Here is a 27,704-nt window from a genome sequence, read left to right on the forward strand (position 1 = left end):
TCTAGGAAACCACCAGGGGACGTCATTGCTCATATGACCAGGCAATCTAGGGAACCACCAGGGGATGTCATTGCTTATATGACCAGGCAACAAGAGAACCACCAGGGGACGTCATTGCTCATATGACCGGGCAATCTAGAGAACCACCAGGGGATGTCATTGCTCATATGACCAGGCAACAAGAGAACCACCAGGGGATGTCATTGCTCATATGACCAGGCAATCTAGGGAACCACCAGGGGATGTCATTGCTCATATGACCAGGCAACAAGAGAACCACCAGGGGACGTCATTGCTCATATGACCAGGCAACAAGAGAACCACCAGGGGATGGCATTGCTCATATGACCGGGCAATCTAGAGAACCACCAGGGGATGTCATTGCTCAAATGACCAGGCAACAAGAGAACCACCAGGGGACGTCATTGCTCATATGACCAGGCAATCTAGGGAACAACCAGGGGATGTCATTGCTCATATGACCAGGCAATCTAGAGAACCACCAGGGGATGTCATTGCTCATATGACCATGCAACAAGAGAACCACCAGGGGATGTCATTGCTCATATGACCAGGCAATCTAGGGAACCACCAGGGGATGTCATTGCTCATATGACCAGGCAATCTAGGAAACCACCAGGGGACGTCATTGCTCATATGAGCATGCAATCTAGGGAACCACCAGGGGATGTCATTACTCATATGACCAGGCAATCTAGGGAACCACCAGGGGACGTCATTGCTCATATGATCAGGCAATCTAGGGAACCACCAGGGGATGTCATTGCTCATATGACCAGGCAACAAGAGAACCACCAGGGGACGTCATTGCTCATATGACCGGGCAATCTAGAGAACCACCAGGGGATGTCATTGCTCATATGACCATGCAACAAGAGAACCACCAGGGGATGTCATTGCTCATATGACCAGGCAACAAGAGAACCACCAGGGGATGTCATTGCTCATATGACCAGGCAATCTAGGGAACCACCAGGGGATGTCATTGCTCATATGACCAGGCAATCTAGGGAACAACCAGGGGATGTCATTGCTCATATGACCAGGCAATCTAGGGAACAACCAGGGGACGTCATTGCTCATATGACCAGGCAATCTAGGAAACCACCAGGGGATGTCATTACTCATATGGCCAGGCAATCTAGGGAACCACCAGGGGATGTCATTGCTCATATGACCAGGCAATCTAGGGAACCACCAGGGGATGTCATTACTCATGACCAGGCAATCTAGGGAACAACCAGGGGATGTCATTGCTTTTGACCAGGCAATCTAGGGAACAACCAGGGGATGTCATTGCTCAGATGACCAGGCAATCTAGGGAACCACCAGGGGATGTCATTGCAAAAATAGGTGTTAAAGAATGTCCCTAATTAAAACTTATATAAAAAATGTTTGAAACTAATTTTGAGGTAAAACAAAGTGTACAATGATGCAACAAATTCTTGATCACTCCTCTGAATTTTAGCTTTATTATTGAAGTTTTACAAAGCATTAAAAAGACACCCATTCTTTGTTTAACAGGGATGTTTTCGAAATGAACCCAGCTACATCTTGTCCTGAACAAAGGTGCAATTGTGTAATATTTTGATTTCACCCTACAGAAAACATGTGTTCCCATTATCTGTGACAGAATCAAAATCACTTGATTAACTAGGATGTTGTTAAGTAGAGACTTAAATGCACAGAATTAACATTTAAACACTACTAAAACGTTTATGATAATCATCTTAACTACTGAAAAAACAAAGTTTTTGATGGTGATCAGGGATAATTAGTAGGTAGCGAGATCTTTCGCCACACGCCTAAAGATGATAAGATTTCAAACGTGTTACATGCATTTTTAAAGCATGGTTTATAGACATTTTTCAAAAGACTTTTCAACAGCTTTTTCTGACTATAAAAACTGTATGAAGGTGTTCATTGTCCAAAACATTACTCGCTTCTCCCACAGCAGGCAATCATTGGAGCCACAACATTTTATTATGCGTCGAAAATGCTCCAACGCATCTTCCATTGTAGCGCAAAAAAGGTTGAAAATGGACATAAACAGTGTGTATGGACTCTTATTTATCCTTTATCCTTACAAGCAAATTAAACAATCAAACATTCGGGGGATGTAGTTCCTCATAGGATTGACCAAAAAACATCTGATTGTCTAAAACTTGTATTACTTAGCTAGAGCTTATTTTTGGTAGTGTAAAAATCTGGATTTCAATAAAAAGTGTTATTGTTCTGTAGGTTTTAACACTTCCCTCACATATTTTATTGAGAAAGGTTGTCTGCTACAAATTTTAAAACTTTATTTGCTATACTTGGTGCACGGTAGGCTCAATTTTGTGACTGTTGTAGTGCCAATGAAAAGTTTGTGGTGCCAATCTACTACTGTGGTGCCAATCAACCACTGGTGCCAATGCATTGTAATCTTGTGGGAAAAAATTGTGAAAAAAATGATGTAATTAAGCAAAACAAATATTAACAATGAACTTAATCTTAATATCATTGATTTTTTTTTTTAAAGTTTCGCTTGGCGAATTTTAAGGCTCACTTGGTGAACATGAACAAGAAAACATCTGGAAAACTTTGCTTGGTCATCTTTAGTTCATATAGTAGATAGTAGTGTGGGGAAATACATGTCTGCTCTGATCAGCCCTGTTTGTTTACATTTCTCCAGGGAGTGCTAAAGATAGAACACTGAGTTTAACAGACAGGTACATAGCTGAGGGAATTTACAATAAGCCACTCCCCATTTACCCGCTGCCGCTGCCGAGGCAGCGAATGTTGCCCCTTTAATGAATTAATACTTTATTGCAAGTGATCTTTGTAATTCTAATTCTGTATTTTCAGGTATATTAAGACACAAATTTTGCAAGTTTCAAGTATGATTGTTCATGTGTTCTTATATTTGTCATTATTTACGTTTCCAGATGACCTTTGTCACAAAACTGTTCTAATATAATTTAAGCCAATCCTAATTACTATTATAACCTAAAAATAATCATGATCATTGTTAATATTTTCAAAGGAAAAAGGAGGCTAGGCCTATTCCAGTGAAGAAGATTAAATAAGAAAAAACTTGACCAGTGTGCCATCACTACTTCAAGTGAATTTAAATGCTGTAAGTGACAAGAATTAAAACTGACTGTGATTTCCAGTCACATATAGATAACAGCTATTGAAGAAACAGAATGAAATACAAGCAGATTCAGCGAACAAAATCCTAGCTCTTTTTGTAAAGAACTCTTGGTTCTTCGACATGGACAGTGTCAGGCATATATCCACAGAAGACAGCTGTCCGGCGCCAATCAACAGAGAACCATTTTCAAATTCATTTGATATGATGTGGTTTAACGCAGGACCTACAGCTCCCGGGGGGGGGGGGGGGGGGGGGGGGGGGTCCAAGCCACATTTCAACTGGGTGAACTACTTTACACTGCAATGTGTTATTAATTTCTTTCCGATGAATTAGATATCAGTTTACGGTTTGCTTTGTAATTAATTTATATACATGACATTTCACCCTTGGGGGTAATTGGGAATATTGCTCTCTAGGGAATTCACACAAATTTAATAACTTTAATAAACAAAAAGCTGGTTATCAATTCAAAACAAAATTAAAATAAGGAACTAAGAAACAATGCATGAGCATCACAAAAATTAAAAAGCGTCAAGTATAGAAAGTTTGTAGCGGGGCAACCTTTCGTCAATAAAAAGCTACACATTTGTGGGCGAATTGCTAAAACCTACTTTTAATGTACGAAGGCCTTAAGGCAACAACATTGTAACCCTAGAATATTTCACCTCTAACTAATCACCTGCAGATTGTATGCATTGAACAATATGCATAGAGGGGTCAAGATAAAAAAGTAACATTAAAAACAGATGCAGACGCAGCTACTCTGTTGCCTTTCAAATGTGAAAGCCAGGACGATAACATTTTTCATGAGAATCCAGATTTGTATTGTCAACATTGTCTAGCAAGTCTGTTTAGAACTTTTACATTTAATACTAATGCACACAGTCTATCCAATGTGGAACTTCAGTCCTGGATTTCTTTATTTCACTCCAGGACCTATAAACCTCTAAAAAAATAAATAAGAGCTATATACTCACTATTTACATTTTCAACTCATTTGCTCTACAACAGAAGATTCAACGCAAAACAAAAAGTTGTGGCTACAATGAATGCACACCGTGTTTCCGTACAAATCACTTGTAATTAAAGCAACTCACATTTGATTGAGAAAAAACGGTAAGGAAAAAGATTGGCACATAGTGAAAACTTGCCTCAGCTATTCTTGACAGATAGGCAGATGTCATAATTTGTCATAGCAAACTATTAAAATTGTTTTGTCATTTTTGACAAAGATTTCAGAGGCATATAAAGGTCAGCTGGTTTTTATATCTAAATTAAAAGGTTAAGAAACAAAATAATAATTATTTCATGTAAAGGTTACAAGCTTTAATACAAATGCTATGATTAATAGCATCTTAAAGATCCTTGTTAATTACACACAAACCACATTGTTAATTTTATAGTAAATCTGATTAACGTAGACTTATTAAAAGATTGACAAGAATTTGCTTGCAAAATGACAAGAGTGAAAAAGGCAAAAGTCATCCAAATATGCATTCTTGTTGGGTTCTGTCTGCAGGTGTGTTGTTGTAATATTTTGTTAATGAATTAATTATATGAAAGATTCCTTTGAAGAAATGCACCTGCTTTTAAAATGTTGTTATTAATTACCGAGTACTGGTTTATTACATTACATATAACAAATCATGATACAACAATAACGGAAGACAGACCTGCCCCAAAAATATACACGTATTCGCAAACAATGTACACATATACACAAACACATATACACAAAAAGGTACACAAACAATGTACACATATACAAAAACCAAATACACATATACACAAATAATGTACACATATACACAAACAAGTTACACATATACACAAACAATGTACACATATGCACAAACCACATATACACAATCAAGGTACAAGGTACATTCACACCAATAACACACACTCACACACACACACCTGTATTCACCATGATGTACACACAAACATTAACTATGTACACTCATACACATACACTGTATGCTCATCCAATATAAACACATACACTGTATGCAAATACAATGCAAAAAATGTATACATACAATGTATGCACATTCTATGTAAACACATACACATACAATGTATGCATATATGATGTACACATACACATTAAGTGTATGTACATCCAATATAACACATCAACATACAATGTATTCATATACAATGTAAACACATACACATACAATGTATGCACATTCTATGTAAACAGATACACATACAATGTATGCATATATGATGTACACATACACATTAAGTGTATGTACATCCAATATAACACATAAACATACAATGTATTCATTTACAATGTAAACACATACACATACAATATAAACATCTACACATACAATGATGCACACACAATGTAAACACATACACACACAGTGTTAACACATACACAAACAATGTAAACATATACGCAAACAATGTATACACATTCACATACAATGTATAAACATGCAACGTAGACACATTCACAAAGTAAATACAAGCTGCCCAAATTAAAAAGAATAAAGGAACATAACTAACAGGCAACATTGAACTCATGGCTTTTTCAAAAAGTCAGAACAGGTTCTCTATTTGACTGTGGAACTGCCATAATTTACAAATGTGAGTACTGGGCCCGACTCAGACTCAGAAAAGCTCAATTTGAATGTTTTAATAATGCTATTGTAGCAGCAAAGATGGTAAACAATGATGTATGTGTGACATATAATCTGTTATACAATCAGGTTCACATCTTTTGTCAAAATAAGTTGCATCATAGATATTTTGCAACATATAAGAACTCAGTTTTCTGAGCCTGATTCTAAAACTCAGAATCAAGACATTAGTGAATATGGAACCTGGACTTTGCTTTTAATACAGCTTTGATTGCCCCAGAGCAGATTCATCATAGCGGCCCAGAGCAGATTCAACATGGCGGCCGGCCAAGAGCAGATTCAACATGGTGGCCCAGAGCAGATTCAACATGGCGGCCTACAGATTCAACATGGCGGCCACAGATTCAACATGGCGGCCCAGAGCAGAATCAACATGGCGGCCTACAGATTCAACATGGCAGCCCAGAGTAGATTCAACATGGCAGCCTACAGATTCAACATGGCGGCCTACAGATTCAACATGGCGGCCTACAGATTCAACATGGTGGCCTACAGATTCAACATGGCGGCCTACAGATTCAACATGGCTGCCTACATTATTAAAACCTATCTACATGAAATCAAAGTTTTTTTTTAAAAAATAACTGCAAGTTGTGCAAATTAACAAAGTTATACATAAAAAAATGGGAATGGTTATTAATATATTTTTCTCTTATAATTCTTCATATTAAACAGTCCAGTATTTAATTAAAATTGTAGTCATTGGATTTGTACAGTGTTTTAAATATTTTAGGCCAGATTCAAATAAGATATATTTGTAAAATTTGGGCTGTGACAAATATAAGGTCTTTTATGATTGGTTGATCACATACATTTTGAAATACACGCTAACACAGACATCAGTCCGTAATTGGCTAATTTCAAACAAGTTTACAATATGACAAGTCACATTCTGGTAGTATAACAAGGTGTAAATCTTTTTTTAATCAAGGAAGAAATATTAAATATATTGCCCAAACACGACACATTCGCAAAATGTTTTCACTGGTTAAATGATAAGAAGTTGTTTAATGTATTTCCCCTAATTTATCACATATAAGCCAACAGTTGATGTTAACAGAAAAAAACTCTTTGATTATTGAATCTTCATGTTATTTATTTATGACCATTAAGTCTCGGTGGACAAAACCAATATCTAAATAAAAATTCCTGAACAACAAACAAAACAATCATTCCTGAACAACAAACAAAACAATCATTCCTGAACAACAAACAAAACAATCATTCCTAAACAACAAAGACAACAATCATTCCTGAACAACAAACAAAACAATCATTCCTAAACAACAAACAAAACAATCATTCCTGAACAACAAACAAAACAATCATTCCTGAACAACAAACAAAACAATCATTCCTGAACAACAAACAAAACAATCATTCCTAAACAACAAACAAAACAATCATTCCTAAACAACAAACAAAACAATCATTCCTGAACAACAAACAAAACAATCATTCCTGAACAACAAACAAAACAATCATTCCTGAACAACAAAGACAACAATCATTGCTGAACAACAAAGACAACAATCATTCCTGAACAACAAACAAAACAATCATTCCTGAACAACAAACAAAACAATCATTCCTGAACAACAAAGACAACAATCATTCCTGAACAACAAACAAAACAATCATTCCTGAACAACAAACAAAACAATCATTCCTGAACAACAAACAAAACAATCATTCCTGAACAACAAACAAAATAATCATTACTGAACAACAAACAAAACAATCATTCCTGAACAACAAAGACAACAATCATTCCTGAACAACAAACAAAACAATCATTGCTGAACAACAACAAAAAAAACCCGAATTTTTCCTGAACAACAAACAAAACAATAAGTTCTGAACAACAAACAAAACGATCATTCCTGAACAACAAGGCTCAACCAAGATCATCAAAATAAGAATTTGAATGTCCAAGCCCAAATCCTTACTTCTCTATTTGATTTAGAAAAGTATAATAAAAGCTCTGTTTTGTAAAACTAACATTTTGAAGAAGCCCAAAAGATATTGAACAAGGGTAAGCTTGAGCTAACTTTTGATCACTGACCCTATATGTAAAGAGATGACATAATCATTTCAGCATTTTAAGAAACATGGATTTTTATCACCATCTCTCGCCAATGATGAGAAATGGATGTTTGTGCCCAAAACAAACCCGGAGTTAAATCAGGCAATCTATCCAAATAAATGTAACATGCCGGGTGATACCAATACTTGAACAAAGTTTACAAAGCGATGTCATGGGTAAATTGGCAAATGGAAATCCCTTACTCAAACAAGCCGCCTGGATACCCGGATATCCTACCAACCCCCTTGTAGCACCGGCATGTTGGCCAAATGTTTGCATCCACCACATTTATAAACATTCCTTGTGTTTTTCTTTTCCCCTTGTTTTTAGGTATAAAAGAAATTGTTGACAATTTCAACAAGTGCGACCTTTAAGGGTTGAACCAGGCATGGCATGAGATCATTTCTTGTATAATAAAATCACTTATTATAATCACTTGATAACTTATGTGTCCTTATAAACTTTACATGAACACATAAAATTATTGTCCACAAAAAATCCATTGTGTCGGACAGAAAAATGACAAGGGCCACAGGCAATCAACAGAATGTCCACTTCTGGAATCAAACTTGGACAACTCAACGAGTAACTCGGAAAGTGATGTTTGTATTTTCCTACAGTACATGCCACTCTCACGAAAACCTTTATTCATTCCAAGCATAAGCTGACACTTGCATGGTTTTATTTGTTATACAGGTCTTGGCATGGCTCAGATGCCTACTTCATTACTTTATTTCATTTTTTTTCTGTTGATGATATTTGATAAATAGAACTTAAGCAGTGAGAATGAGCGTGACAATGATGTCTAAATAACTTATCAGACACCTGATTAGAGCTTGGCTAATGTTTATGACAAAATGATGGTATAACAAACATCACAGTTCGTCCAAACATGCTAGAGATTAGGGAGATTTTCCTGGCTGACCTTTTAAACCATCCTGTAATGTTTGTTCTTATTTAACAAGGTTTATTAGCCATCTTTAACTAAGACTGTCAGAACTCTATAAGCCCCATATTAATAACGAGTGGTTTTGAGTAAAATTACTTAGAACAAAACAGGCACAGGTGCTGGGTGGTAAATACATCCAGGTGGAGCAAATAAACTAGACGATGACATCTCCATCGATTATTGTAATAATTTCAATGATTACGATAATATATCATAGCAGGGTGTTCTAAATTGCCAGAGGGACTGTGAAAAATGACAGTCTAACTACCTACATGGCCAATACTAGTATGAAGATACACCAGTGTTACTTATATACTGTGTTAAAAGGGTTTTTTTATCACCAGAACAAACTTTAGAAAAATGCAAATATAAACATCTTGTGCGGTCTAAAATAAGTGTATTTTCTTTCATTTAAGTTAATTAAACAGTTTCTCAGCATTGTAAGCCAACAACTATAATGCCACCAAAAAATTATATACATGTACATGCATAAAAACATTTATGACTCATTAACATGTCTGAGTTAATGCACGACAAAACCATTTCCTCAACAAATCAAAAAGGATTTGTTTCATTTTAAGGATTTTTTTCAATCTTAATAGATAACGAGTTTAAATCTTATTTTGAAAAACACTTTGTTGATGTTAGAATCATAAACCAATCCTGGCACATACAAACTCATTCTCCGATATAAAGCCTCACTTCTATTAAATCACTTAAAAATTTGGCATCTACAAAGGCAATATTTGTTTCGTTCTTAACTTAACTTTGATCATCTTAAGTCTGATTCAAGCACTTTTACAATATATCAATTTAAAGAACCATAATAGGTTTTGAAGTATTAAATTTGTTTGCATAAATCCTCAAGTAACATTTTCTGCAAATAACATGTGCTTTTTATTAAACAAACAAATCAAGAAGTATGCAACAATTTTGTATAGTAAAAATTAGGAACATTTTAAAACTTCATATTGATTCAAATCCTGCACTTATAAATAAGAGATAATGTTTTTCATTGAAAATGATGTAAATATCATTTCAAAAATATGTAATACAAGCTACGATCGCAAAATTGTTATTAAATATTTTTTAACAAAATATGTACTGAAATTAAGTTCTTAACACATTTCAATCTATTCTGAACATGTTGACAATCAAAATCACAATATAATGTCAACTAGCTTGTCATGATGGGAATAATAGACACAATGTTAACTTGTTACTGGCTTGTTGTAGTTAAATTGACAATCACAATGTTAAGTTAAACTTTCTTTTGCACTTTTCATGATGGAAATTATAGTCAAAATGTCAAATTGTTATTATTAAACCTATCATGATGGAAATTTGCTATTGACGTTGTCATGATGGTAATTTGCATTGAACATGTCATGATAGAATTTTGCTATTAAACTCGTCATGATGGAATTTTGCTATTAAACACGTCATGATAGAATTTTGCTATTAAACTCGTCATGATAGAATTTGCTATTAAACACGTCATGATAGAATTTGCTATTAAACACGTCATGATAGAATTTGCTATTAAACTCGTCATGATAGAATTTTGCTATTAAACACGTCATGATAGAATTTGCTATTAAACACGTCATGATAGAATTTGCTATTAAACTCGTCATGATAGAATTTTGCTATTAAACTCGTCATGATAGAATTTTGCTATTAAACACGTCATGATAGAATTTGCTATTAAACACGTCATGATAGAATTTGCTATTGACCTCGTCATGATAGAATTTGCTATTGACCTCGTCATGATAGAATTTGCTATTGACCTCGTCATGATAGAATTTGCTATTGACCTCGTCATGATGGAACTTGCTATTGACCTCATCATGATGGAACTTGCTATTGACCTCATCATGATGGAAATTTGCTATTGACCTCATCATGATGGAATTTGCTATTGACCTCATCATGATGGAAATTTGCTATTGACCTCGTCATGATGGAAATTTGCTATTGACCTCGTCATGATGGGAATGATAGTCACAATGTGAACTTGCTATTGACCTCGTCATGATGGAAATGATAGTCACAATGTGAACTTGCTATTGACCTCGTCATGATGGAAATGATAGTCACAATATCAATTTTCCATTGACGTTCTAGTCATTGGAATGATACTGACATAATGTTAATTTCTTTAAAGTGGAATAAGTTTTAAAGCATTATATTATGAAATTCTTGTGCATTTTACTCATTTGTTCCTATTGATAGTTAATGAGGTTGTCAAGTAACTACAGTGGTTAGCACATTTGCTTGTTACCAACCGTTCCTTGGTCAGGAAGTGTCTTGGTCAGGTTTAATTCACGGCCTGGGTTATTTTTCTGGTTTACCCCAGGGCATGAGGGCATTAGTATTAACTTGTCATAATTGTTGTAAATAAATAAGTTTACATAAGTAGACAAAAACATTGATAGAGTTGAAATGAAACCTATTAATGTGTCTCTTCACAGGATGTTTTGGCCACAAGCCAATTTACCGAGAAATTTGCTGACACATTATAACAGTTCTTTTTATTCAAAGTCCAAAATAGTATTTAAGTTGTTGTTTCTTAAATCAAGCCTTCACACTTTGGGTCAAAAATCCTGTGAAGTGACTCAAATTAGAATAAATCATCAAAGGGCAACAGGATGGTCGTAAACAACCCAAAGAACCTACACATCGCTAGCTGTGGAGAAGATTCTGTCAAATATAGACTCTGGTGCCATCCAGCGTAGTGGCAGTTTTCCCCCTCGTCGATGTACATAGATCTTGTTTGAGTCATTGTAGATGTAGCGGGCCAGACCAAAGTCCCCGATCTTTACCATCTTGTTTTCTCCAACCAGCACGTTCCTGGCAGCTAGATCACGATGAACAAACCCTTTCTGGGACAAGTACTCCTGGATAAAATTATAGATTTTCTTACTTTACACTAATAAATTTTTCACTTTATACAAAAATAATCATCATTTTAGCTCGATAATAAATAATTTTTAAGTTAATTTCCTGGGCAGAAAACACACTTGTGCTTTTTGGGAAGACAAGAAAAGTTGCCCTTGATGTTGCCCCAACCTCAAACCTTATGTTAAAAAATATGAAGAAAACAAAAAAACAACATTGGATTATTTTTAAGTGAATGATGTAAGTAAATGGCTTTTAGATGTTTACAGTATTGAAATCCTGGTATCTTTAATCAAGTTGTCAGATTAATTATAGAAAAGATTAAAATCTCTCTTTTATTGCCAAGCAAAAACAGTTGTTTAGATTATTATCCCTGTATTTTGTATGTATATATTTCTTTAGACATTGCGGTCAAGGATAACCCATGAAAGTTCAAGCACTGATTTCCCAAGAGGTCCTTTGTTTTTGCTGATGGGACAGCACGCAGAAGCGACTGTGGTGGGATAAAAGGAAGTCCGGGTGCAATACCTTAGCTCATTTTCGAACAGACCCCTTGGTTCGTTTATGTATTCGGTGCAAAGCATCGATACACGGGGTACAGCTTTACTGGGATAACCCAGTACTGAGTACAACACTTTTCCAAGAACTACCCTTTAAATGCTGAACGCCAGGCAAAGGAGCTACTTGTACCAACTTTTAACGTCTTTCAGTATGACGCCTCCAGGGATTGAACCAATGACCTCCTGCTCCGAGGCAGACAACTTAACCTCTAGGCCACGGAGACGATAAGGATAACACATTTCTGAGAATATCATAACACTGAAGAAAGTAAGTCTCATTTAAATAAGAAGAGATACAACATTTATAATGTTATAATGTCCCTTGATACATTAAAGTTATCCCTCGTGATGAATTAAAAAAATATATTAAAGAACTATCATTAACATTTGCTAGCAGTGCTTTGATAAAATAAAAGAATTAAAATTTTAAAACAGATCAACAGTACGCATATTGAGATTATGTTCAGACAATATTTAAAGAGGAATTGTTGCTGAATTGTCCTTGCCTTGAAGTAGCATCTATAGTAAACATCAACATTGTGGGGCAAATCTATAACACAGGCCATTAAAAAAAAGCTCATGTTATTCATATGAAACTTCATACAAAATTATGTCACAGGACAATAAAATTGTTAAATATGTTTAGATTTTAAATTATAAGGTGTTGATCTTAGAAAGACATTTAGATAGTGATGTTATTGTCGTGAACCTGTTAGAGGACCTTTAGTGTGGTGACCCATGTTAAATTCTGGTAACCTTTACACAGAACATAAATATACTATATGGCCAGAAACAGAAGAACAGTTAGTTTCTCATTCCTGTTTCTGAAAAATGGGGTAAATGTGAAGGTTTCATTGTGTATTAAAATTAAACAAGAGCTGTCACAGTATGTGACGAATGCCCCCGAATGTGACATTGACCTACGAACAAGGTCAGTACATGAAAAGTTGATCTTGCCTTTACGTGTCAAATACATATGGCAAGTTATTTTAAATACATATGACCTTTGAGGTAGGGACACGGGTCTTGCACGCGACACGTCGTCTTGGTATGTGGAACACATGTAGCAAGTGATTTTAAAATCTGTCCATACAAGGGAAAGTTATAGAGCCGGACGGACGGACGGACGGACGGTGTGATTTTAATATGCCCACCGGGGGCATAAAAATAGCTTGTTATACACTAAAATGTTGAAGCCGTTTCCACATTTTCGTCCATTTTAAATAAATATGAATTATTTTGAATGCAAAACATTTGGGCAAGGGGCTAATGGACAGGGTCTAGTGTCCTGGTAAATGAGACTTGCTTGCTTCAATGTGTGTGATATTCCAAGAAATGTTGTTTCTGGGGCAATGATATTTAAGGAATGAATTGCGGGGTTGATGTCATTATCGGGGTATGAACGCAATTGGGTTGGTCAATGTGTGTGGAGTCTGAAGGACTCCACGTGTACTTTGACCATCCCAATTACGTTCATATCCCCGATAATGACATCAACCCCGCAATTCATTCCTTATATTTACACCAATAGTTCATTATTTCTATCAAGAATTGTTAAAAAAATACTTCATTTCATTTAAGAAAACCTTTCAGTAGTCCGTTCTTACCCATTTTGTAAATAGAACAACCCGACTATAACCGGAAACATTTTTTTCTAATGACGTCACAATGACGCAGGAAAAAATCAACCACTTGAAATCACTTTAAAACGTAAAATTGAAACACTTCTGGTACCAATATATTTAAAATATAATAAATTAACACTTTTAAAAATGTTGATCTATATTTTACGGGACCTGCAGACACAATACAACCAATAACAAGATCAATAGCTTTCATGTATATTGTTACGCAATGAATTACGATCCGAACATATCCGAAGATGTTGCATTCATCGATTGATGAACACAATTGCCGAAAGGCAGTTCATTTAAGGAATGGAAGTTGAGATGTAAATATTGGCTTGCAACAGTGTTGTGACATTCCCAGAAATGCTGTATCTTGGGCAATGAGACTGGTTTGCTACAGAGTTGTGATGTTCTCAGAAATGTTGTATCTTGGGCAATGAGATTGGCTTGCTACAGTGTTGTGATATTCCCAGAAATGTTATATCTTGGTCAATGAGACTGGTTTGCTACAGTGTGGTGATATTCCAAGAAATGTTGTTTCTGGGGCAATGATATTGGCTTGCTACAGTGTTGTGACATTCCCAGAAATGTTGTATCTTGGGCAATGAGACTGGTTTGCTACAGTGTGGTGATATTCCAAGAAATGTTGTTTCTTGGGCAATGATATTGGCTTGCTACAGTGTTGTGACATTCCCAGAAAAGTTGTATCTTGGGCAATGAGATTGGCTTACTACAGTGTTGTGACATTCCCAGAAATTATGTATCTTGGGCAATGAGATTTGCTATAGTGTTGTGATATTCCCAGAAATGTTGTATCTTGGGCAATGAGACTGGTTTGCTACAGTGTGGTGATATTCCAAGAAATACTGTATCTTGGGCAATGAGATTGGCTTGCTACAAGGTTCTGATGTTCCCAGAAATGTTGTATCTTGGGCAATGAGACTGGTTTGCTACAGTGTGGTGATATTCCAAGAAATACTGTATCTTGGGCAATGAATTTGGCTTGTTACAGAGTTGTGATATTCCCAGAAATGTTATATCTTGGGCAATGAGATTGCTTGCTACAGTGTTGTTACATTCCCAGAAATGCTGTATCTTGGGCAATGAGATTGGCTTGCTTCAGTGTTGTGACATTCCCAAAAATGCTGTATCTTGGGCAATGAGATTGGCTTGCTACATTCTTGTGACAATCCCAAAAATGCTGTATCTTGGGCAATGAGATTGGCTTGCTACAGTGTTGTGATATTCCCAGAAATGTTGTTTCTTAGGCAATGATATTGCTTGCTATAGTGTTGTGACATTCCAAGAAATGCTGTAGCTCGGGCAATATGATTGGCTTGCTACAGAGTTGTGATGTTCCCAGAAATGTTGTATCTTGGGCAATGAGATTGGCTTGCTACAGTGTTGTGACATTCCCAGAAATGCTGTATCTTGGGCAATGAGATTGGCTTGCTACAGTGTTGTGACATTCCAAGAAATGTTGTATCTGGGGCAATACGATTGGCTTGCTGTAGTGTTGTGACATTCCCAGAAATGCTGTATCTTGGGCAATGAGATTGGCTTGCTACAGTGTTGTGACATTCCAAGAAATGTTGTATCTGGGGCAATACGATTGGCTTGCTGTAGTGTTGTGATATCCCCAGAAAGGTGATATCTTGGGCAATGAGATTAACTTGCTTTAGTGTTGTGATATGCCCAGAAAGGTGGTATCTTTGGCGATTAGATAAACTTGCTTCAGTGTTGTGATATGCTGAGAAATATTGAATCCTGGGCAAAGAGACTTTCTTGCTTCAATGTTGTGATATGCTATATTTAAAGGTTTTTTTTAGTTATCATGACAAAATAAAGATTTTGCACACCAATTATGACAAAAACACCATTGTGAAAATACACAGACTTTTTTCTTCTAAAGACAAGCTTAAAATACAGAATTTAAACTTAAAGAAAAAACTACAGTTTGAAAGATTTTGTTCATCATTTATTTTGTTCAATTCAGAGATAAGGTTTGGCATTAGTCAATTTGTTAATATTTTGAGAATCCTAACATGAAGAGTCAGCACTTTAATCTCCCAAATAAAGTGGTACAAAGTTTACATATTATCCCGTTTGATATAATGACACCTCTTTTAAAGGAGCAAAACTTTCAATTATTCTGTTTAAATGAAAAAATAACTTGATCCTAGTTTAAAAGTTAATACACTTTTTGATAATGTTCTCATTGTTGTGTAATATATAACAAAATAATCGTTGTTTGATAATCTTTGAAGCATTGTGTACAAAAACTTGAAGTCTTAAATTGTCGTGATAGAACTATGTTAAAGATGTGTTAAACAAACTCTGTCGAAAATAATGAAGATATATTAACACATAAAAATTTGGAATCTAAATTGTAAATAGCAAAAACATTCATCAATTTTTATAAAAGGCTTGTTAATAAATTGAGAGTTGATGTTTTTATCCTAAATGACACTTGAAAACGAATAATAAAGTATAAAAGAGGGTTTAACAAATTTGTTTGTAGGTTGGTTTTGTATTCACATAAAATTGCAACAAAATTTCCCTGTTCTTTGACCTGATATTTTGATTCTTACACAATGGCGATCTGTAAAAAGCAGAAAGCACATTTTCTTTAATTGTTTTTAAATCCTGCAATTAACAGAAAGATTTATAGTCAATACACACAAAAGGAAACAAGAAGTGTTGGTACTTTGTATACAGTTTAATGTTCAGGTCTTTTTTACGGCACCTTATCAACTTCTTCGCATAGTTAAATAGTTTAAACTTATTCATTTTAGCTTCATTGTGATAAATGCTGATACTGCTCATAGAATTATACTTTAGTCTTTTTAAAGGTCCAGAGAACCTGCCCCTGGGCCTGGTTGTGGTGGGGAGGGGGGACAAGTGGTGGTGGTGGGAGGAGTGGGGGGTAGGCTTCAGCTTATGACCTGTTATGTTTCCACATACGAGAAAGTGCAAATTATGATTTTGAGTCACATTATGTGTATATATGTAGGATCTTTTCTTTGTAGGTTTCATTATGCCAATACAAATAATTGCTAGATTTTCATCCCTGCCGGCCCCTTTCTCCTTTCTGCTGTCCCCTTTTTAATGTTTATATCAACTCAAATAAAAATGTTGGGTCTGTTTTTGCCTATCGAACCTGTACTGTCTGGGAACAGCGTTTATTCATACCTATGGTGTCAATGTATAATATTCACATGTAAAAAAGGAGAGAATTGTTACGATTGTTAGTGGTTCATCAAGAAAGACATGTATATAGTCTGTTATGCAATGTGAAAGAGCATGAAGAATATTCAACGGTGAAACAGTCATATAAGAAAAAAAAAATAGGATGCCACCCCCGCCCCTATTTAAAAGAAATGGATGAAAATCTAGCAATTAAATTATATTGGCCTCAGGCAAACCTAATTGTAAGTTAATAGAATAGAAGCAGTTTTAGAAAAATCAATGACTCATTACCAACACTGGGTAAGTCAGATTTAATAACTCTTTTCTATTTCATTTCTCTAAATGTCATATTCCACTTAAGGTATTCAATGTACAATAAGCTTGTCTTATCATCCAGCTGTAAACACCATACTCCACTTAAGGTATTCCATGTACAATCGGACTGTCATATCATCCAGCCTTAGGTGATAATTCTGACCCAATATAATTGGAAGCCTTGATACTAGACAAGTACTTCCAGACACAGGGTATGCAATACTTGCATGTCCAGACACAGGGTATGCAATACTTGCATGTCCAGACACAGGGTATGCAATACTTGCATGTCCAGACACAGGGTATGCAATACTTGCATGTCCAGACACAGGGTATGCAATACTTGCATGTCCAGACAAAGGGTATGCAATACTTGCATGTCCAGACACAGGGTATGCAATACTTGCAAGTCCAGACACAGGGTATGCAATACTTGCATATTTAGACAATACGGAAAAAAAATCAAATGTTTTTTGTTTAACTTAAATACTTATTAGAATTGCCAAGATTATTCTTCAGCAATGCTTTTGAATCTTAATCATTTTCATATGAGCAGTTGACAAGGAAGTGAAATTTGGTCCCAGTGAAAATTTCCTTTCTACCTAAATTCACTATTTTGAAAAGTTGACCTATTTCTTCATTTTAACATTCTTAGAATTAGACTTGATTGCATGTGCTGATTAGTCATTTATTTTCCATAGTTATATGAGGAATATGTGGGGTTGATGTCAGAAGGTGCCAGAACATTATATATTCTAATTCCACAATATTTGAGGAGCTGCATTTTGAGTTATCCCATTAATCTTATTATCAGTAAATGTTAGACATTCCATTCGATTCCCAGACCTTGAACACTAGTTTTGAATAATGTGTACTTAGCTACATGAATACATCAATTTGCTATAAACATCTGTCAACAAAGCATCAAAGATAGATTTCTGAATGACACAAACTAATACCAGGGTTTATCCTTATTTGTTTACACTTGTATCCTAAAACAATGAGCGCTGTATTGCATTCACACCTGGCTAATCTGTCCACCATGTTGAAAGAATGAACATTTTAGGGCTAGTTAACTTTAGTTCGACTTTTAAAAGGCCTGATAACCCTATGGTAGTAAATTATATTGCAATTTTAAGGGTACTTGTTAACTAAATTGAAATTCCAGGCCAGATATTTTGCCTATAGTGCAGATGTATTAACATAGATAAATATAACATAGGCGTATGAGGATTTAAATCAAGTGTGAAATATTTCTTTAAGTTAAAAAACAAACATGCTGCTGCGAAAACATTTAAGAAATTATCTAAGGGAGATAATTCTATTTGTGTGAACTCTTCAGAAATACAAGAGTATTGTTTGCATGTTTGATTTTCCATATTATGGAGGCATATATTTTTACAAAAATTCGTAAATATAAATATAATTATATATAAGATAAGACTCACAAAATTGCAGGGTCCCACAAAAGGGCAGGCTTTGGTTTATTAAAAGCTCAATCATAAAAAATGGGCATGTTTTAAAAAATGATTTTCACAAACAGGAAGGTTTTGTTCTATTTTATGTCCAATTATCATGTGCCAGCAGAAGTGCGGTTTTAAAAAAAGTTTATGTCAATGATACCCATTGCAGCTGAAACATATATGATGTGCTTAAGATGTCAAACATCCCCTGTTACATAACAATTTGTTGTTGCCTGCCATTTATTTTATTACTTAAAAATTGCTTGCAGTTTGAATTTAAAATAAGCCAAGTAAAGAGAACCTCTCCAATTTTCACAGAGGGAACAAAAATGGACAGAGAAGTGTGCACCATTTTACTTTTGTAAATTTATCAATTATTAAAAAAAAGAATAATCTGATTTAGATAATTCCATTAAGTAAGAATGATTGTGATACAGTCTTCAACAGACACATTTCCCCATCCCACACCCAGATACTGCCTTCAACAGACACAGTTCCCCACCCCACACCCCGATACTGCCTTCAACAGACTTGGTTCCCCACCCCCAACCCCATCACTGCCTTAAACAGACTTGGTTCCCCACCCCCAACCCCATCACTGCTTTAAACAGACACACTACCCCACCCCGCTTCTTCCTTCAACAGACACTGTTCCTCACTCCGATACTGCATTCAACAGACACTGTTCCCCAACCCCCACCCCAATCCTTTATTCAAAAGAAACAATCCCCACATGCCTTCAACAGACATGGTTCCCCAACCCCTACCTCAATACTTCCTTCAACAGATACAGTTCCTCACTCCGATACTGCCTTCAACAGACAGGGTTCAAAACCCCCCACCCTGATACTGCTTGTTCCCCACCCCCCATCCCAATCCTTCATTCAAAAGACACAATCCTCACCTCCTAGCCCAATACTGCCTTCAACAGACAGGGTTTCCAACCCCCCATCCCGATACTGCCTTCAACAGACAGGGTTTCCAACCCCCCATCCCGATACTGCCTTCAACAGACAGGGTTTCCAACCCCCCATCCCGATACTGCCTTCAACAGACAGGGTTTCCAACCCCCCATCCCGATACTGCCTTCAACAGACAGGGTTTCCAACCCCCCATCCCGATACTGCCTTCAACAGACAGGGTTTCCAACCCCCCATCCCGATACTGCCTTCAACAGACAGGGTTTCCAACCCCCCATCCCGATACTGCCTTCAACAGACAGGGTTTCCAACCCCCCATCCCGATACTGCCTTCAACAGACAGGGTTTCCAACCCCCCATCCCGATACTGCCTTCAACAGACAGGGTTTCCAACCCCCCATCCCGATACTGCCTTCAACAGACAGGGTTTCCAACCCCCCATCCCGATACTGCCTTCAACAGACAGGGTTTCCAACCCCCCATCCCGATACAACTTGTGCTCTTACAACCTAATTATTTTGTCATCTTTATTAGTTACTAACCAGATCAGACAAAATGAACCTGTATTATATTTGCTTCCTTCTTAAAAAATAAATGGTACTTTCTACAGGAATATGAAAATTTTGTTAATTTGCCATAAACTACACAATCATACCAGCAGTTAAAATATTGGCCACATTGTATAAACATGTCTCTACATAGTGGTCAAACAGACACTTACAATGTATAATACTGTGAAATCAATAAATATTTGTGGGACATTCATTTTATATTGATTTTGTGGGTTGGCTTATCCACAATTTCAAGATTCCAATGAAAATTTGACATTTAATTCTGAAATCATACAGTCTATGTAAAAGGGTATACATGTATGTATTCATAGAATATACATGGTGGTGGTATACAACTTGTAAGTTCCTAAATCATTGTTTGTTTTACTGTTAATATGGTTTAAATATATCATATATTATTTTAGCCTGTGTGACACATGGAAAACGTGCTGATTATTAACCTAGTGTGTTAGGAACATATTTTTCATTTGTTCTTTTTTTAAAGAAAAAATCCACAAATTTTAAGAGCTCACAAAATTGCCCATTTTCGAAAAACCTAGAAATTTCAAGCCCACGAATATTAATGATTTCACAGTTCTTTTACCCTCCAATAGTTTAGTGTTATAACTCACAAATAAGTCATAAGCTACAGTACTTTGATGAAGATACAGCAAACAGGTGGGAGTATCAGCAAGAGAAGTTACTTTTATAAAATGTCAAATTGCAATCCCCAAAAGACTACTTTTTAAAGCAAGATTGGACTCAAAATTCACAATCCAAAAAGAAAATTATATATAAAAAACTCTTAATATATAACAAACAAATTCCTTGAATTGATATCCCCTGCTAGATTAGGCACAGTAGATGGCATGGAGATCATGTCATACATGCCATATTTTCTGGAGACCATTCAGGGGGATTTGTTCAAAAGGCTGAAAATTCAGGGGGATTTTGGTTGTATTCAGGGGGATTTTTTAGCAGGTCTAAGTTGGCGAAATTTTAAAGTATTTTTAGACGCAAGTACGAAAAAATGTATTCACATATAGTTTGCTTTGAAAACCTCCTAACTTTTTCATTATACAGAATTATTTTATGTCATGATTTATCATATTCTTATGATACACTGTCATGTCATACTGTAATGCACTTGCAGAACAAAATATGTCATTGGAAAAATATGTTTTCGAGACAATTAAATTAAATTTACCTTCCTCCAAAGTCTTTAAAAAAAATTGTGCTTAATTCTATCAGCTTGATGACTTTCAGACAATAAGAGAATAGAATAAATATTATTAATTTCTTCCTTCCAAAATAGCAATATTTCTTTGCCTTTGATAATTACTACAAATTAATTGATCACTTGTTGTAAAAGTTTCCTTTTGGCATTTCACCCTTGTGGAGTTGTTTTTTTTTACATTCAATTTCACTCACATACTGTGGTTTCACTTACTTTGTCATTATTGCCTGATGTAAAATTTCTAAAAAAGAGAGGGAGACCGGGGGATGGATCGAAATTCCGGGGGATTTTTCCCCCCGCCAGGGGATATGGCATGTATGTCATGTGTTGGTGAGATATTCCAACTGGAAACATGCAAAACAGACTTTTAAGATAATCGGATATGAGATATGAGATTTTGAACCCACATTACCCAGTTTCAAACTAATAAAATAGTTCATCAAGTCAAACATTCTGATTAGGTTTCATGAAGATTGGACATAAATATTGCAAAAATATAGCTTCTAGAGTGTTCCAAGGGCTTTTCTAAGATTTGACCTAGTGACATAGCTTTTTACCTTTGTGACCTAGTTTCAAACTGAGCCAAGATTTCACCCAGGCAAATTCTGATAAGTTTCATGATGATTGGGGCTGATATATTGCCTCTGTTTGCTCACAAGTTTTCTTTAAGATTTGAACTAATGACCTAGTTTTTGACCACATGTAACCCAATTAAAAAGCTAAGAGCTGTGTTACACCTGATTACACCTTACATTAAGTATGGGATACCTTTTCATGTCAAACTCACCACAACCATGACCTTTGACTCTGATCTTAAAATCAATAGGTGTCATATGACTAATCTGCATTCTACTTATGAAATTCCAGGGTTCTAGTGTTCTATAATTATTGAGCGGAAATGAATTGTGTTATTCATCAGAAACCATTTTTTAGCTCAGGGTTACCGGGACCTTGACCTTTGACCCACTGATCACAAAATCAAAAGGGGTCATCTTCTTGTCATGACCAACCTGCATAAGTATTAGTATTAGGTTCCTTGGTCCAAGCATCTTTAGTTATTGAGTGGAAACAAAGAGTGACGTATGGACTGACAGACTTAACGGGGTAGGGCAAAAGCATTATGCCTCCCCATGAATCAGGGAGACATTATAAATTTCATACTGACATATGACTGAATAAGGCAAAATGATCTGAGAAGACCAAAAGTGTATTTTAAGATTCACAGCAAACTTGGTAAATGCGCACTAGAAATTAAAACTAATCTACACAATATGTATGGTGATATGGTTTTCCGTACCATACTGTTGCAACTAGGTTATCCTTGTTAAAGGGAGGAAGAGTGTAACAGATGAGCCCCGGACAAAGATATTGACCCTGTCATATCCCTAGTTTATCTTTCAGCGGAAGAGATAAGGAACATATCAGGGATAAAATCATTATTGATGAATTTGATTTTTAAGGAAAATTAAAAAAATGTGCATGGTTTGCTCACATTTGATACTGCACTTGTCAACAGCAAAACAGAAGCATCAGAATTGCTCTCTAAATTCAAAGACAAAAAACCTCAGGTTAAGAAAGATTGTCATTGGTGATGAAACATGGCTTTATATTCATAACCAAGGTAAGCAATGCAAATAACAAAATGTTGGTAATAATGAGCGTTCTGGGATATCTAGACCCAGCATGAGTGTCAGGTGTGTCCTGTATGCTCTATTTTTCACAGCAACGAGATTGTAGCTTGAGTCCCAGTTCCTGAGCACAGTAGTGTCATAGGCATATTTAATAGAGATCCTGTTCTCTCTGCTGTTATTTCCCACTAAATACAAAGTGCCCAAGTACTGGGGTGTGTGGTGTAGATACAGTCATGACCTCTCACCTTTTGATTTTGGTTGAATTCCCAAATCAAGTTGTGTATAAGCAGATACCATTTTGAGACAGGTAGTGTTGAATACCAGTGTATAAACAGATGTGATACCAAAAAATAGGCTACACTGAATTTCACAGGTCAAAAAGTTTGTGGATGCCAAGGGGGGATCCATAAGGGACTAGAATAGACATTTCTGCCAGAACACATGCTAGAACATTAATGTGCCATTGTTGCCAATACTTATAAAATGCTCATGGTATTGATGGGTTAACACTAAAAGGTATCAAGCAACATAAAAATAAATAGCACCTTGGAGCAAACAGTCAAAAAAGTGGCATAACTTCACCATTATTAAAGCCAGAGTTATGGGCCTTCCATACACACGCGTATTGTCTCTGGCTACAAGTTTCATTTGTATGCCTTCAACAGGTTATTAGTTATGGTCAAGGATATATTTTGCACACTGAAGCATACAACAACACAAAGACTGACAATAAGTCGAAAAACGGAAAAGCTTAAAATGGTTTTGATACCGTTTGACATTAGCCTCATATATTAGTCAATTTTGAGAAAACAGGTCTGTGTGATGGAGTACTTAGTAGTATATTGAACCATATTATACTATAATAGACAATCAATGTTTTGTTCTATCCATGAAAAGTGAGTGTACCATTCCACGAGCAATCTGTCTTGCGACCGAGAGCAGGTCAGTCGGGGTGAACAGGTCCAGATCCTCGTTAATGTAGCCTTCCATTCTCACGTCACGCTGAAATAGCCACAAAAAATGTTGCAACAAGAATACAATTTGATTTGATGCATAATAATTTAAATCGAAGCTTTAAGGGAACAAGCGCTGTCACAGTATGTGACGAATTCCCCCGATTGTGACATTGACCTATGAACAAGGTCAGTACATGAAAAGTCGATCTTGCCTTTACATGTCAAATACATATGGCAAGTTATTTTAAATTGCCTTTAAACATAAAAAAATACCACCCATAGTTGACAACCTTCACTGCTATGTCCTTATATATGCAGCATTCCATTGTGAATAAACACCCAAGTTATTTTAAAATCTGTCTATACAAGGGAAAGTTACAGCCCGGACACGACAACTTATACTCTATGTCCTTATATGCAGCACTCTGTTGTGAATAAACACCTAAGTGTGACCTTGACCTTAGAGGTAGGGACATGGGTCTTGCACCCGACACGTCATCTTGGTATGTGGAACACATGTGGCAAGTTATTTTTTAAAATTTGTCCATACAAGGGAAAGTTACAGCCCGGACACGACAACCTATACTCTATGTCCTTATTTGCAGCACTCCATTGTGAATAAACACTATGTGTGACCTTGACCTTATAGGAAGGGACACGGGTTGTTCACGCGACACGTTGTCTTGGTATGTGGAACACATGTGACAAGTTATTTTACAATCTGTCCATACATGGGAAAGTTACAGCCCGGACACGACAACCTATACTCTATGTCCTATATGCAGCACTCCATTGTGAATAAACACTAAGTGTGACCTTGACCTTTGAAGTAGGGACACGGGTCTTGCACGCGACACGTCGTCTTGGTATGTGGAACACATGTGGCAAGTTATTTTAAAATCTGTCTATACAAGGGAAATTTACAGCCCAGATACGACAACCTATACTCTATGTCCTATATGCAGCACTCCATTGTGAATAAACACTAAGTGTGACCTTGACCTTTGAGGTAGGGACACGGGTCTTGCAAGCGACACGTCGTCTTGGTATGTGGAACACATGTGGCAAGTTATTTTAAAATCTGTCTATACATGGGAAAGTAACAGCCCAGACACGACAACTTATACTCTATGTCCTATATGCAGCACTCTGTTGTGAATAAACACTAAGTGTGACCTTGACCTTAGAGGCAGGGGCACGGGTCTTGCACGTGACACGTCGTCTTGGTATGTGGAACACATGTGGCAAGTTATTTTAAAATCTGTCTATACATGGGAAAGTAACAGCCCGGACACGACAACCTATACTCTATGTCCTATATGCAGCACTCTGTTGTGAATAAACACGAAGTGTGACCTTGACCTTTGAGGTAGGGGCACGGGTCTTGCACGCGACATGCGTCTTGGTATGTGGAACACATGTGGCAAGTTATTTTAAAATCTGTCCATGCAAGGGAAAGTTACAGTCCGGACACGAGCTATTGAGCCGGACACACGGACGGACGGACGATGCGATTTTAATATGCCCACCTCGGGGGCTTAAAAAGTGAAAACTTTATACATTAATGTTTGGTAACTTAAAAATTATTATATAACCAATTACAATTATGTATTTCACAATATCTAGTTCCCATAAATCAATTATTTAGCAGATTACTTCACAAACAATACAGACTAGCCCAACGTTTCCATACATCATTAAATTCTAAAACTGTAACATTCATTTTACAAAAGATTTGCTAGTAGATGCCAACCCTTGTACATAGCCTTCAATTCATCAATGGGCATAACTGACAAATATTTGAACCTGAGTTATGGAGCATATGAACACTTTTTCACAGTGAACAAGTTTAGGCCGACATTAAAAATTCTCTTAAACAGTGAATCCGCTGTAGATGACACCAAGGATGTGACAATACCACAACTTTTTATATTGAAAAATTGAATAGGACACACAATCAACCTATAAAATGATCTTAAAGCATTGTAACATTAAATAGCACAACCACAATGTGGGTTACAAAAATAAAGCATTAATTTTAAGGGGCAATTTTGTCCATTACTTGAAAATGTTATTGACATCAAATTATGATATAAATGAAGGTAACTTTAACCTGCACGATCTCCTGGCGTAATTTCTGCAAGTACGAGAGAAGGTCCCCATGAGCCAAATGTTCAACAACAAGACAGAAAGGTTCCCGAAGTGTGCAGCATCCAAGCAGGGACACAATGTTGCTATGGTAACCAAGGTCCTTCATCATGTTGATCTCACGCAGAAAGTCTTCCACATAACGATCCTCTGTGTTCTCTGTGAAGTTTAACCTCATCAATTAGCAGAAAATACATTTTCACTCCCAAGCTTATAAGTAAAATTGCAAACCTTTCATTGTAGTTCAAAAAATAGCAGTGTCTTCAAAGTAAAATCAAAATCAATATCATTCTCAAAAAAAACAACCAAACCCATGAACTGTGATTCACAAAGTACTACATGTAAATGCCAAGGCTTGTCCATTTTGACCAAGGGACACATAGCTAAAATAACATCAATCTAGAGATTGCATTTTTGAAAAAGCACTTGTCTCTCCATTGTGTGGTTGTAGGTGAGATATAATCAATGATGGACATGAAATTTGTACTTTTGGACTGGAGACAAACAAACATAGGGGTCATCTACTGGTCATGACCAACCTGCATACAAAGTATGAAGTTCCTGAGTCCAAGCTTTCATTAGTTATTGAGCCGAAAGATGTGTGACAGATGTGTGACGTAGGGACTGGTGACCAACAAATTGTTTTCAATAGGGGTCATCTAATAATCAAGACCAACTAGCAAACCAAGTATGAAGTTCCTGGGCCAAAGTTGTGTTAAGTAAATCAGCAGAAACTGTTATTTTACCTCAAGGTCACCTTGACCTTTGACCTACTGACCTGCAAATCAATAAGGGTCATCTACTAGTCTTGATCAACTGGCTTACCAGGTATGATGTTCCTGGGTGCAAGCATTCTTTAGTAATTGAGCGGAAACCGTTTTTTATCTCACAGTATTGCGACCTTGATCTTTGACCTTCTGATCCCAAAATTAATAGGGGCCATCAACTAGTCATGACCAACTAGCATACCAAGTATGAAGTTCCTGGACCCAAAGGATCTTTAGTTATTGAGCGGAAACCGTTTCTTCACCTCAAGGTCACAGTGACCTTGACATTTGACCTAGTGACCCTAAAATCAAAAGGGGTCATCTTCTAGTAATGACCAACTAGCATACCAAGTATGAAGTTCCTGGGTGCAAGCATTCTTTTGTTACTGAGTGGAAAGTGTTTCTTCACCTCAAGGTCTCAGTGACCTTGACGTTTGACCTACTGATCTCAAAATCAATAGAAATCATCTACTAGTCATGACCAACTAGCATAATAAGTATGAAGTTCCTGGGTCTAAGTGTTCTATAGTTATTGAGCTGAAACAAAGTGTGACGTAGTGACGGACTGACTGACTGACTGACG

At 36.3% G+C, this 27,704-nt stretch overlaps 1 protein-coding gene across 2 annotated transcripts in view; it reads right to left on the bottom strand.

The window, feature by feature from the left end:
* LOC128207991 (uncharacterized) overlaps window positions 1-27,704 on the bottom strand; it is a 143,603-nt gene that overhangs the window by 46,027 nt on the left and 69,872 nt on the right. For both annotated transcript variants that reach the window (XM_052911233.1, XM_052911232.1), the window contains exons 22-24: window positions 26,320-26,513; window positions 24,157-24,252; window positions 11,535-11,755 (exon numbers count right to left, since the gene is read on the bottom strand). In XM_052911233.1, the coding sequence (XP_052767193.1) occupies window positions 11,535-11,755; window positions 24,157-24,252; window positions 26,320-26,513 (511 nt within the window). The remainder of the gene's footprint in view (window positions 1-11,534; window positions 11,756-24,156; window positions 24,253-26,319; window positions 26,514-27,704) is intronic.

Source organism: Mya arenaria, chromosome 11, assembly GCF_026914265.1.
Source record: "Mya arenaria isolate MELC-2E11 chromosome 11, ASM2691426v1".
In the NCBI taxonomy this organism is placed as follows: Eukaryota; Metazoa; Mollusca; class Bivalvia; order Myida; family Myidae; genus Mya; species Mya arenaria.